Below are 14570 nucleotides of genomic sequence, written 5' to 3'. Positions count from 1 at the left end.
GTTTGATGAAAAGAACTGATAGCCAGTGGTCTGGCTCTTTTCTGATCTGCCATGCAGCCTGTGCACATGGAAGCTGAATTTCTGCACCAAAGGAAAGTATTGGTTTCTATGTAGTTCCAGGGGGGAAGCTAGCAGCTCCCAGGGAGCTCAGCGATGGGGTTTTTCAGCAGCTTCTCTCCCTGCAGAGGAGACTGGGTATTGGCTCCGTGACACTGAGGGGACTGTTCCCCTGTTTGCCATTGAGGTGCTAGTGGTGGTGTGGGGAGGAACAGTGTGTGCGTGAGGCAGAAGTGGCATGGCATTCGGGGGTCTGTGTTGATCATGACCGTATCAGTAGAACAAGCCTTGTGGGTAATGGGGGTCTAGCACTGATGCTTTCTCTGTCAGCACGGAAACGGTGGCCATTTTTTATTCCCTTGCTGAGTCGGCGGGAGAGGCAGGGGAATCCCCTCCTCAACTTTCACCGGCAGTTCCCTGTCAGGCAGTGGTGCAGAGAGGCACTTGCACTGAGGGAGGAGTCTCTGGTTCTGTAGAAGTCTTCTGCCAGTTTTAATTTGCTTATGCAGGATGCTGGCTCTCTGCCCCAGTCTTCATGGATTTTTGGCCAGTCAAGAGGCCTAAACTGTTGAGAAGCTCTTCAGGCCAATGATTTTCGTGCCAGATGTTCAACGGATTCTGGCCTAAACGCGATGAAGGTGCAGTTAGGCTTTGCTTAGCTATGTGTTAGTCCAAGGCAGCGGTTCTTTTCCCACATGCGTAGGCGTGCTCGCACATTCTTGCCACGTGGCGGTTGCATGCGCAGGGACCTGTGGCATAAGAACTCATGCATTTGCGATCTAGACTTGAGTGCGTATTTGCACAGGTACTTGAGCGTGAACTGCGACCTAGTCTTGAGAGGTAGGGGTGTGCGTGTGTGTACACCCGGGTGGCATTGGTGTGCGCACGGGAGGCCGCCTAGTGCCAAAGTTCAGGAGAGCTAGGTGCTGGAGGCAAACAGGTCCAAGCGTCTTGCCGTCTGATAGCAATTTAATCCTCATTCTCTCTCCATTTTTGTGTCGGCGCTGTTTAGAAGCTCAAAGCGATTTGACTACTACAGCTTTTGCCCATGGAGGGACATCCCCTCGGCCTATGGTGTCTCTGGAGGGGAGTGGAGTGGGAGGCAAGGCAATGGTCAGTTCTCCTCTTCCCTTGTTCCCGAGGGCAGAAGTGTCCCTGAAAGAGATTGGAGAGAGCGAGTTTGGGCCTATGGGCTCCGGTATAGATCCATCCTCCTCTTCCTGGGTAGAATGCTCCCAGGGTCTGCAGCCTTTCTGTGGGGGCACCCAGCAAAAGTGAAGCAACCTACTATATAGGGATCTCGTGCTCGGGCCTCCCATTTGTCAGTGACAGCAGACAAATGCTGCAGGGAGGCAGTTCCTGGTAATGTTCAAGGGGATATGGATCATGAGACATCGGAGGATTTCAATGGGGAATTGGCTTTCTCCCCTCTAGAAGAGAGAGAAATTGCATTTTCCTAGCGTGTAGCCAGATGGACACGGGACCAGTGGGTTATGCTCCCCTGCCAGGAGATGGAGACTGAGTCAGGTTTCAAAACTGACATCACCCTACGTACACTCCTGCAGTGACCTCAGCTCTTCTGTATTTCTCGGTCTCCAGCAGATGCGGACATGCTTTCCTTATGGAGATCACTGTATCTTTTGGAAGATGAAATTCTACTTTTAAATTGGAGAAAAGATTGAGCCCCACTCTCCTGCGGTGATACCTAAGGGTCCCTCCCCCAGTTGAGAATTCCTGAGGTGATTTCCGAGATCCCTCAGAGGTGGGCCTTGGACTGGTTAGCCGGTCCCCGACGTTGACTTTGTTGCTCAAGCAGCTGAAAGGTAGCGGGTGTAGGAAGCCGAGCGGAGCAGTGACGGCCAAATTCCTCTCCCCCTGCAGCTGGAGACCATCTCTGTACTCAGCCGGTAAGCGCTGAGCCCAGGTAAGTTTAAAAAAAAAAAAAAAAAAAAAAAAAAAGGAAGATTTGCCTTCAGAGAAGCAAGATTTCCCAATCTCATTGAGGCAAAGGAAAGCAGTCTTTCGAATGGGTTGAGAGGCCCCCCCGGTGGGCCGCTCCCTGCTTTAAGCTTGGTCGGCACACTGCCTGGTGGTAGGCCACGCAGCACCATCTTGTGCGCGTCTTTGTGCATCTCGTATTGCCTGCCATAGGATGTCTGTACATGCAGTGCATCTGCTCTGCCCACTGCTCGTACTGTTGCTTTGTATATAGTGCAGAGTTGTTGAAGGTTTTCAGTGCTGATCGCTGATGTTAAATTTGGGAAACGAGTTTTCCATTGTCTTTTTGGGCAACTTCACTTTCTTCCAGCTCGTTGGAGGGGAGCGAGTTTGCTTAGAAATTAAGGTTGTTGCTGTCATCTTGGCTTGGGTACAGGTCAATACTGAGGGACTTCAGGTGGCATCCTGGGTTATGTCCAGTGTCAGTGAAACTTGGTCTCCATCTGCTGGCAGGGAGGCAACACCCAGGAGTCTGGACTGATCTGTGGTACTACAGGAACGAAAAGTAGCAGGTAAGAACTAGTGTTCCTTTTTGTCCCATTTCAGACAGGGGAGAAGAGCAGAGATGATGCTTTGGAAGCAATCAAAGGAAATTTAGATGGGTTCACCAGAGAAGCAAAGATGCATCCTACACCATCCCACCCAAAAAAGCCAGGTATTGTGTGTGTAAAAAAAAAAAAAGAGAATTGAAATGCTAGTCATGTCCTGATTTACTGAATTGATGCAGGTCTGTGAATGTGGATATTTTAGTTCCAAAATGACACTTTGGCCTTGTGGCTTACTCTGAGTTTGGTAAGAGTATAATAGCTCAAATACATTGTAGAAAGTTATGCACAAGACCTTTTTCTCCCTGACTCTGAGACAATGTATATGAATGACTATATCAAATGTGTGTGTAATTTTATTTATTTTCATTTGATTTTCTGCCTTTAAGTAATATAAGCCTCAGTGGATTGAATTAGTATAGAAAACACCACTTGCTTAGTAAAGTAACACAATAGCTAAATTCCATTTTATTTAAACAGCTTGTAAATCACAAGATCTAAACATCATAAAATCTACCTCTAACAGATAACAAGGGTGAAAATAATTTCCTGGGGCTTTGGCCTGGTGTTAGAGTATGACCAGGCTTAGTTGATCCCGTGCATGGCTATTGAAAGGGAAGTTGAATGCTGTGGTAGTTTGGAGAGGGCTCCCAGGTCTGCTGCCTTACCCTGGGCGGAGGTTCAGATGTTACCCCTTCACAGATATCTGCTGATTTGCATCATCCTGGACTGGCCGGGGATAGTGAAGCTCCAAGATTTACTACATTGGTTACAAATGGCAGCGGGAACTACAACCAGGCACTAATCCAGTAGTCCATTCCTATTAAACCTAAATAAATGTTACATTTGATGTGTATTTTGCCATTCTGTGGCACATTACGAAGAGCAATGTCGTCCCCCGTCGTCCCCTTATTTATTGATGGGGTGAATGATTTATGAAGAAATACTATTTTAAGTGCTATGGGACTGTATTTCTTTTTTTTTTTTTTCTCTTTAAACCTAGTACAGTTCAGGGTTATGACTTAGCTGGCTCTAATGAGCTAGTGATTAGCCAAAGAAAAATGTCATAAATCGAGTAAGCCCTAGACTTAGAACTAGCTTTCCATTCTTGAATGTTTGTGTCTCATCATTATTTGTCTTTTTTAGAAACATTTGCCAACCCAATTTCCTGTGGTTCTTTTCCTTCATTTTTCCTCCATGGTCTGTCTCATTGCTGTTCTCATTTTTCCATTTACAGATGGTCCCTCGCCATCCCATCCTGTTTTCTCTGTCTCCCAACACAGTACTTTTCGCAGTGACGAAGAATTCAGTGACTTTGTACAAGGGCCCACCCACTCCCCTTCATTTAGGGCTCCGGCCCCCTCCCAACCCTTCCAGCCTTTCCACCCTTCTGCCGGGGCTGGGCACTTGCTTTCTGAGCAGGCTGCAACTGTGGCCCAGCCTCCTCCTCCAGCACAGGTCCAGGGGTCCTCTCTTCCTCATGACATTGTTGGGCAAGTTCCTTATTCCTCTACCTCTGCAGCTCCACACCCTGCCCAGAACACAGGTAACTTGTGCTGTAAAGTGTAGTGCTCATGAATGGGGCTTTCTTCTCCTCTGCCCTTCTGTGAATGTCCCAGTTATGTAACTGGATTTACAGTGAGAGTGAGGCGAAGGAATTTGCACAGCATAACTTGCTGAATAAACTGATGCAGAAGACTCGAATGGTAGCTAAATACAGGTCTGCAATACTCTTGTGTCTTTATTAGAATGGTCTTGCTCAGGCTTATAATAAATTTTAACTATGAGCAAAATGTCACAAGGAGACGAGCGAGTGGGGAAATCCCGCTTTGAGTTCCATTAATATTATGTTCCCTGTACGTACCTGGATCAGTCCAGACTCCTGGGTTTTGCCTCCCTTCCAGCAGATGGTGACAGAACATTTTGACAGACTCTGCCATATTATACCAAGGTGCCACCCACAGTCTGCCTGTATTCCTCTGTCTCCAGCAGATGGTTGAGGTGCAAAACCCACAGTCTGATTTGATCAGTAGCATTTAGGTAGAGATTGGTTTGGAAGTTGTTAGTGTAGATAGAGAGGTGTGTTAGCTGTAAAGTTTAAAAAAAAAAAAAAAAAAAAAGTTGAACAGCTTGGAGTCTCAAGCCGCCCGGAGGGTTGTCAGGTCCTGAGGGGACCATCCCCTCTCGTGTTGCAGGCAGCTGCTTGAAGGGGTCAAGGGCCCTAGTACCACAGACAGAGCAGCTCTGGGGGTGCTCACTCCACCCAGATGGAACTGAGGCTCACACGGGCTGTCGTGCCAGCACGGGGGTAAATATTAAAAAAAAATAAAAATTATACAATTCTTCTGTTTTTTGGTGTGCGGCCTCTCCCTTGACTTCCTAGGTCTGCGACTCATTTGGCGATTTGCTCGTTCGGGGGGCTGTGTGCTTGCGTGGCAAGGCTGTCATGCACCGATCGTGCGGCTTGGTGCACGCGCGATTGTCCCGCAATGGAATTTGTTCCGCTTGCCTTCCCGGAGGGGAGGGCCCTGGGAAGGTTGGCAACAGGCGCGCACGAACGCGGCGAGGTCCCCTGCTGCCCCGGTGAGCCGTTCCCGCAGAGTGCGGGAACGGCGGCCATTTTGTCAACGGGCAGCATAAGCAGGAGAGCCACGAGGAGCGCGCGGGGGAGGGAATTCTCCTCCCGCTTTATCTCCGCAGAGGTCTGTCTCCGGAGGACAGGGGAGGCAGATCCAGAGTCTACTGGAACGGATGATGACCCCGACGGTGCAGGTGACTCCTCCTCTTCCTCTTCGTTTTCCTCTGAGTTTGTATTGCTTATGCATGAGGCCTTTAGGGCAAAGAAGGCAGGTAGGAAGCAGGTTGAGGAGGGTCCCTCCCCCAGTGGCTCCCACAAGACTAATCAGAAGCGGCATGGATAAGGGGGGCTCCGGTCCCTCTAAGGTACAATGCCCGTTGAGAACAAGGGCCCATCAGACAGGTACAGACACCTCTGATACGGATTTGCAAGAAAAGCCCTCAGGAGAGGTGGATGAGAATCCGGACTTGCCAGCGGACGAGGTTCGAGCAACCCAAAGGTAGTACGGCTGTTCCGTAGAAATGAGCTTGGCCTGCTCATCCCCTTTATTTTGAGAGAGTTGGGGATCGAGGCGCCCCCGGCAGAGGTCAAATGGGAATATGGATCCTGTCTTGTTGGGCCTGAGGGGTCCCACTACTTCATTCCCATTCCATTTTTCCGCCACGGATTTGTTATTCCGTGAGTGGGATACCCCTGACCTCTGGCTCAAGGTGAGTAAAGCTATGGACAAGCTATATCCTTTGCCGGAGGATGCTCTGGAGATGTTACGAGTTCCTAAGGTGGACTCGGCGATGACAGCGGTTACCAAGCGGACCACTATACCAGTCACCAGAGCGACGGCCCTCAAGGATCTGCAGGATAGGAAGTTGGAGATTCAACTAAAGAAGATTTTTGAAGTGTCAGCGCTGGCGGTGCGGGCCGCCATGTGTAGCAATTTTGCCCTGCGGGCGGGCCTCCGCTGGGTTCAGCAGCTGCAGGCAAATGAGGACTTGTCGGAGGGTGAGGCTCTCCAAGCGGGCCGACTTGAGTCGGTGGTTGCATATAGTGCTGACACCCTTCATGATCTGTTGAGGGCCTCGGCCAGGTCCATGGTATCAGCGGTGTCAGTGGTTGAGAAACTGGGCAGCCGATGTTTCGACTAAGGCGCAACTTGGCTCCATGCCCTTTAAGGGAAAGTTGCTTTTTGGTAAGCAGTTGGAGGATTTGATCCAATCTTTGGGAGAAAATAAGGTCCATCATTTGCCGGAGGATTGGCCCAAGTCCAGAGGTTCCTTTTCTGCGAGGTCTCGTTTTCGAGGAAATTGGAAGTTTCGTCCTGCCAGGGCTGCGGGGCCTGCCTTCAGGCCAGGGCCTAACAGGCAACAGTCATGGTCTCGGTCCTTTCGTGGCCGCCGGTTCAGGAGACCCGGAGCTTCCCCAGCTCTTGACTCTAGTCAAGTCTTCGCAATGAGATGGGGCGGGCCCACTCCTCGGAGGTTGTTGTGGGGGGGGGGGGGGGGGGGCGGACTGTCCTTGTTTTCCAAGGAATGGGCCAGGGTGACGTCGGATCAGTGGGTCCTCACAGTGATAAAACACAGTTACGCATTAGATTTTGTATGCCGTCCCCGCGACCTATTTCTGAGGTCTTTGTGCGCATATCAAGAAAAGCGTCAGGCAGTACTCGACACGTTACGACGACTTCGGGCCCTGGAGGCAATTGCCCCGGTCCCGTTGGGCAAACAAAGGAAAGGCCGGTATTCCATCTACTTCGTGGCCCCAAAGAAAGAGGGAACTTTCCAAGCCATCCTAGACTTAAAAGGAGTCGATCGTTGTCTTCGGGTGCCTCGCTTCCGCATGGAGACCCTGCGGTCGGTGATTGCCTCCGTACGTCCAGGCGAGTTTCTGGCGTCGCTGGACTTAATGGAAGCTTATCTACACATCAGCATACGAAAAGATCACAGCGGTTTCTACGGTTTTTCGTCCTCTGACACCATTATCAATTTCAAGCCCTGCCTTTCGGGCTGGCCACCGCTCCCAGAACGTTCACCAAGATCATAGTTGTAGTGGGTCGCAGGGAAGGCTGGTTGGTGCAGCCATATCTGGACAACTGGCTGATTCGAGCAAAGTCCAAAGAGCTTTGTCAAGAGGCGATTCACCGGGTGCTACAGCTACTGAGATCCCTCGGGTGAGTGATCAACTTGGCCAAGAGTCAGCTTATTCCTTTCCAGACCTTGGAGTTTCTGGGAGCGCTGTTCGACACGCGACAAGGGAAAGGTGTTCCTGACAGCGGACCGCATTACCAGGATACAGAGTCAGGTTCAGGCTCTGTTGGTAAACTGTCTTCCCTGGATGTAGGACTACCTGACGGTCTTGGGATCCATGACTTCCACTCTGAAGCTCGTACCGTGGGCCTTTGCGCATATGCGTTAGTTACAGTCTGCATTGCTGTCCAAGTGGAGTCCGGTCTCAGAACAGTTTCAATTCCCTCTCCCACTCCCGGCGGTGGCGAGATCCAGTCTCGACTGGTGGCTTTGCTCGGACAATTTGCAAAAGGGAGTTTCCCTAGTAATGCCCGAATGGACAATTGTGACTACGGTTGCCAGTCTCCCTGGTTGGGGAGCAGTATGCCTCCGGAAGTCTGTGCAGGGCCTATGGTCTCTACAGGAGTCTCAGTGGTCCATCAATCATCTAGAGACCAGAGCGGTGCTTCTGTTCTTACAAGCGTTCCGTCCTCTGATTCAGGGGAAATCGGTCCGGGTCTTGTCCGACAATGCGACCATGGTGGCGTATATCAATCGACAAGGAGGGACCAAAAGTCGCCCGGTGGCGGAGGAAGTGCAGAAGCTGATACACTGGGCGGAGCAGCACTTGTCTGGTATAGCAGCGTCCCACATAGCGGGCGTCAAAAATGTACAAGGCGGACTTTCTCAGTCACAACAGCCTCGACCCAGGAGACTGGGAGTTGGCGGACGAAGCCTTTTGACTCATTTGAGATGAATGGGGCACTCCCGCTCTTGATCTGATGGCGACCTTCAAGAATGCCAAGGCACCTCTGTTTTTCAGCAGATGCAGGGAGAGAGGCACTGAGGGCGTGGACGCGCTAGTCCTCCTGTGGCCAACCGACATACTACTGTATGCTTTTCCACCATGGCCCCTCATAGGGAAGATGCTTCGGATAGAACTACACCTGGTGGAGGTAATACTAGTAGTCCTGGAGCGGCCGAGACACCCGTGGTTTGCAGATCTACTCAACCTGACTGTGTCGGGGCCCCTCTCTCTACGGGCCATCCCGTTCTCCTTCATTAAGGCCCTGTATGTTTGGAAGAGGCGGATCGCTTTTGTCTAGCGGCATGGCTTTTGAGAGGTGATGCTTAAAAGGCAAGGGTTACTCAGACACTGTGATTGCTACCCTTTTTGAGTTCGCGAAAGTCGTCTACGTCTTTAATGTACGCTAGGGTGTGGAAGGTGTTTGAAGATTGGTGCGTAGCATGGAAAGTTGATCCCACCTGGGCGTCTATAGCGGATATTTTGGGTTTTCTGTAAGCTGGTCTCGCAAAGGGTTTGTCTTGCAGTTCGCTTAGGGTCCAGATGGCGGCGCTTGGTTGTTTCCAAGGTTCTCTTAACGGAATGTTGTTGGCTACCCATCCGGATGTGGCGCATTTTCTTCGGGGAGCCAAACATTTGTGTCCCCCGCTTCGGTCCCCTTGTCCTTCGTGGAATCTGAATTTGGTTCTCAATACTTTGTGTGGTACTCCCTTTGAGCCTTTAAGGAGAGCAACCTTGAAGGATCTTCCCTTAAAAGTGGTTTTGGTTGCTATTTCCTCAGCTCGAAGGGTGTCGTAACTTCAGGCATTGTCTTGTAGGGAGCCTTTCCTACAGATTTCTGAGTCGGAAGTTTCATTGCGTACGGTCCCGTCTTTTCTTCCAAAGGTAGTTTCCTCCTTTTACCTGAATCACAGTGGAACTTCCATCGTTTGCGGATGTGGATCGGTCGGATCCCCTCGCGCGAGACTTGCGGAAGTTGGATGTTTGGAGAGCGCTCCTACTACAGTACCTGGAAGTCACGCATGCCTTTCGATTGTCGGACAATCTCTTTGTACTGTGGAGTGGTCCGAAGAGGGGAAATATGGCTTCCAAGACTACTATCGCTCGCTGGTTGAAGGAAGCTATCAACTCGGCTTATTTACTGCGGGGCAAGACCTCGCTGATAAATGTTCGAGCACACTCTACTAGAGCTCAGGCGGCCTCCTGGGTGGAATGTCAACATATTTCTCCTCAAGAGGTTTGTAGAGCGGCCTCGTGGAAATCTTTGCATACGTTTGTGAAACATTATCGACTGGATGTCCGGGCGCCGGTCCCGGGGGGATTTGGAAAAGGTGTGCTTCGAGCGGGCCTCTCCGGGTCCCACCCTAAGTAATTGCGCTCTGGTACATCTCAGGAGTCTGGACTAATCCGGGTACATACAGGGAAAGGAAAATTGGTTCTTGCCTGATAATTTTCGTTCCTGTAGTACCACGGATCAGTCCAGAATCCTACCCTTTTCTCAGCATTAAGTCAAGGGAGAGTCCGCTTGGTCGATAATTGTCTAAGATGATTCTGCAGATTTGATTTCTCCGGTTTGGGTCATGGTCAGCCTTAGTGATTCGGTTGTTCAAGTTTGGATTTACATTTCCTGTATATAGTTAGTTTGGTTGGATCCATTCTGCTTTGACATTGAATAATACTGACAGACTGTGGGTGGCACCTTGGTATATATGGCAGAGTCTGTCAAAACTTTCTCTGTCTCCATCTGCTGGAAGGGAGGCAAAACCCAGGAGTCTGGACTGATCCGTGGTACTACAGGAACGAAAATTCAGGTAAGAACCAACTTTCCTTTGATTAGGGAAGGTGCTGAAGATACACAAGATTTTGCTGTAGTGTGTTTTTTTTAACCATCCTAATGGTGCTTATGAAAACGGCAAACTGTACAACATCCCTGTAGAGAAATAAAAAATCGCCTTGATCACCTTGCAAGCGAAACTGCATGAGATTTTGATTCAAACCAGACTGCCCTGTTACTTAAGGGATTTAAACAGTTATTTTTGGTATTTAAATGTTTCTGATGATCAAAATTTTATATAGCTTAAAAAAAACTTATAATTCCTGATTTATTTAGTAAAATTTGATTACATGCTTTACATAAAAATATCAAAGCATTGGACATTAATTCATAAAATACTTTAAATTTCCAATTTTATTAAATGCCTTCCCACCCCCCAAAGAATAGGAATTCCAGCCAATGCTCTAACCCTCATTTCTGAAATTGTCAAAGCAAGAGAAGTTGCTAGGTAGCTTTAGAAGTGTTCAGATTCTGATCTCTCTCGCTGCTTTGCTGTTTGGAGAGTCCGCTCCAAACAGCAAAGCAGCGAGCATAGCTGGATTTTCTGGTCCTCTCTGCCTTTTTTGTGAATTTTTTGTTTCCTCTTAAATGCATACACAGTGCTTTATCAATATTAAAGGAACTGGATTGCTCCTCTGGGCTTCCGTTTTATTGCTTCTGAGTTAGCCAGTAAGTTAGTGCTAGGTTTTGGGAGCGGGTTGCAGGTAAATAAACCCTGCGTTGGCTGTTGCATGCCACCATGTTCTAGGGTCGTCAGTCGGCTCCCAATCAGAAGGGAAAGGGCTGAGCCAGTCCTGATTTTTTTTTTTTTTTTTTTGCCCTGCATTTTTCTAGGATGCAGCTGGGAGTAAAACCAGACCTGGTTCATCTTGTCTCTCCTGTTTCGGACCAGCTGATAACTCCATTGCTGTTGCACTCAATATTATCCCTATGACCTAGTCTTAGGACAATGGGCGAAAAACTAAAAACAAACCTCAGCTGTCCCTCGTGCTGTTTATTTAGGCCCTGCTGTGGAGGCGAAACCTTTAACTTCCTGTGACTTGAGTGCATCCAGCCAGAGGCAAATAAAATTGAAACCTTCTGAAGCTGCAGGTGACGTGGGGCACAAGGCCGCGGCCTCGGCTGAAAGCCGAGCTCCCCCCAGTTTCACAGCCCATGCCTGTGGGGCTTTGGGCCGGCAGTTCAGTGGTTCTTTTGCAGCAGAGTCACCCAAGTCTTCTGAACAAAATATGTCGGCCGAGGAGTGCGGTGAGCTGGTAAAACGTTCGCACAGTACACCTGGATCCTGTCGCTTTGAGTACTAACTCCTCACCTGCATTAATACTGAAGGGGGGGTGCTGCATAATTCTGCTTGGATTTGCTGCCCTGCTCTGATGCCTCGAATGACGACTCCTGATCACGCTTTCACTTACCATAAGATGTCACTTTTCATCCCCCTGACTAATTGCAATTGTTTTCTTTCTTTTGCTTTACACCTATGCACATCTTTCCAAATTGTTTTTCTTCTTATATTCATCAACCTTTGAAGTGTGTCATTTTTGTGCAAAACAAAAATGTGTAGCGCAGAAGGCGGGTACTCTTTTATGTTTAAATTTTGGGGTTTTCTCTCCAGGGTCAGAGAGGAAAATTTCCTTTTGGTAGGTTTGATGAAATCATCTGTGACGGTTCTGCCATTCATGGCTAAAAATTGTATTTTAATGAAAAGTATATGGAACTGACCACCTGATCTGGAGGCTGTGCTCGGGGTTGCAGCATAGAAGACCCAGGGTGAAGAGAGTGACCCATGATTAATATTTATGGGACAGGATCTGCATTGTACTGGACTTTCACTGCATTGTACTGCAGTGAAAGTCCAGAATTTCCCCCAATAGCAGGGATGGAAAAACGGAAAAACACTGAAATCTCACAAGTAGTCTGTGGTGCTAAAATATAGTAAATGCATTTTCTTTTTTTTTTTTTTTTTCTTTTTTTGCATTTTGTTGCCAGAGGATGTGGTTAATGCAGCTAAGTTTAAAAAAGGTTTGGATAAGTTCTTGGAGGAGAAGTTCATTAACTGCTGTTAATCAAGTTGCCTTAGGGAATAGCCACTGCTATTACTGGAATTAGTAGCATCTGATCTACTTAGTGTTTGGGTACTTGCCAGGTTCTTATGACCTGGATTGGCCACTGTTGGAAACAGGATGCTGGGCTTGATGGACCCTTGACCTGACCCAGTATGGCAATTTCTTATGTTCTTAAAATTCTTTTCTGTGTAACATTGGGGGTTGCCTGAATGCTGCATGCATGGGCTGATCTCTGACCCCTTCCCACCCCAGAGGATGGTATAGGGCAGCCACTGCTGGAGTGCCACCGGCTAGGAAATGCACATGCCAAGCCACTTAGAAAATAACATTGATTCCAAAATGAATTGCCCTACTGGAGGATGTGTAGGGCTATGTTTAATGTGGTATGCCTCCCAGGAGCCTTTCAGGATCCAACCATGTTAGTCGGTGAGGTTGGAGCGTCTATGTGAAGAGTTCACGCGACAGCAATTTTCAGACTGCCTTCAGAAGTTCAAAGTCGGCGTCTGCTTGCTTTCTTAGCTCCAATTTTCAAAGGGAAAATATGCACCTGCTCTTTAAATTTTTTTTGTGTAAAAGTTTGTGCAGGCTCCTCTTCCGGCACGTCCCTCCAGGAACTCCTTTCGCTGCAGATAGTTACACCTGTAATTGTATCTGCACGTAGATCTTTAGAAGTCCTAGTTTCTGCAGGGAAAGGTGTGATTTATCCTCAGAAATGGCTCTGAATATTACTCTCGCTGTACTTTGGTGTTAATGCAAGGACTATAACTCAGCATAAATGGCATGCTGGGTCAGACCAAGCTCCGTCTCTACCAGTGGCCAGGCCAAATGTCCGGCAGGGTCCCTTTAGAGTCCAGGTTGGATGTGACCAATCTTGTGCTAATATTAGTCAAGCTAAAGCAGCAAGAAACAAAGCAGTTGGCTGAAAGTTGTTCTAGTCACTTGAAAATAAAACAACCCCCCCCCCTCACCCCTCAGATTTCTTATTTAGGTAAAATCCTTCTGTTTTGCAATCTGCATGGCCTCATTTGAAATGTAGTATGGTGACATTTTCTTTGCATGGAGCTGCTGATCTTTTTAGCTGCTGGGTGTTAGCCATTGTTTTAGGCTATGGAAAAGGGGGTTCCAAGTCAGTTCGGCGGCGGGAGGTGGCTTCTGGTGAACAGATTAATGAAGCGATATTGGCTTGCGCTTACACAGGTGAGGGAACCAGTTTTCACAACTTGCCGGCCTATTCATCCAGCAGTATTAACAGGGTTAGATTTCAGCCCCTTCACAAACAGCAAAGGGAGTTACAGGAAATTATTTTTTTTTTTGCCATAGACATGCGTGCTTGAGAGCTTCCTTGCTACTGAAATGATCTTGAGCTTATCATTGGGTTGTCTCTCTTTGTGTTTAAGCTTAACGTGTAACCTTCCTTCCTTCACACACCTGTAGGTGTCGGCATGTTCCCCTCTCAAGATCCGATCCAGCCTGTGGTACCTTCTTGGATTTACAATGACAGCTTGGTTCCAGGTAACACACTGCTACTATGGCATGATGCAGCACCTTAAAGAGTCCCCTGGTTTTCTTTGTCATATCTTTCAACAGTGAGAAATTTGGTAGCTTTTCACTATCTTGTATTTCAGTTCTAATGCTACTTGGGCAAATGTATTTTTTCCCTTGCATGTTACCTTGTTAAGCAATGCTGATTTTGTGTCCACACCTCTAGTTCCCTGTACGTACCTGGATCAGTCCAGACTGTGGTTGAGCCTCCTGTCCAGCAGATGGAGACAGACCAAAACTGCAAGGGTATCCTATATCAGGACAGAGCCTACCCTGCAGCTCTTCAGTATTTGTCTGTCTTCAGCAGATGGATCAGCTCACCCTGCGGTCTCCTGATTTGCGCTAGTCAGCCTTCTTTCCTTCGGGATTCTTGTAGGATTTTTCAAATAAAAAAAAAAAGATTTTACCTTTTAAAGTTAATTGATTTCAGTGCTTTGCAGGAGATGGTCCCGTCTCCTGGCTCTTGCCGGACTTAGGGGGGCTTCGCCCCTTGTACTGGGCATAGCCTAAGTCCGTGGTTGCTTCCTGGTTTGGGGACCGAGGCTGGTGGTCCAGTCATTAATCTCCCCCCTTCTGGCTGCCTAGGGAGCTTAGGGCTCCATTGCTTTTTGCTCAGTTTGGCTTCATAGAGAGAAAAAAAAAATTCTAAACTTTAAACTTTTTTTCAATTGGTATCAAACCAGCAGCCAGACACAGAGGAGCGTGCAGGCTTCACTCCCTTCCTCCGCTCCTGCCGGCAGAGCTGCCAATCATCTATTTTTAGATTTTTTTTTTTCTTCAGCTCGCGGCTCCTCTTCGCTGAGGATGCTGCGGCCAGCCGCCTGCCTAGCTTGTGGGGAGCCTTTGTCGCGCCAGGGGCTCTGCTCGGCCGGCCGAGGAAGGCCCCTCCTCGGCAGGACAAGCAAATTTAGCCCAGGGACGGAATCTCT

General features: G+C 48.5%; 1 protein-coding gene across 1 annotated transcript in view; it reads left to right on the top strand.

Annotated features, from left to right (window-relative positions):
• SYNRG (synergin gamma) overlaps window positions 1-14570 on the top strand; it is a 136907-nt gene that overhangs the window by 30994 nt on the left and 91343 nt on the right. The window contains 4 exon segments of the mRNA XM_029611812.1: window positions 2602-2710; window positions 3838-4146; window positions 11039-11284; window positions 13534-13611. Of these exon segments, the coding sequence (XP_029467672.1) occupies window positions 2602-2710; window positions 3838-4146; window positions 11039-11284; window positions 13534-13611 (742 nt within the window).

The sequence above is a fragment of the Rhinatrema bivittatum genome, chromosome 8, assembly GCF_901001135.1.
Source record: "Rhinatrema bivittatum chromosome 8, aRhiBiv1.1, whole genome shotgun sequence".
Taxonomy (NCBI): Eukaryota; Metazoa; Chordata; class Amphibia; order Gymnophiona; family Rhinatrematidae; genus Rhinatrema; species Rhinatrema bivittatum.
Note: the sequence above shows the minus strand (reverse complement) of the source record. Positions and strands in the feature narration are given on the sequence as shown.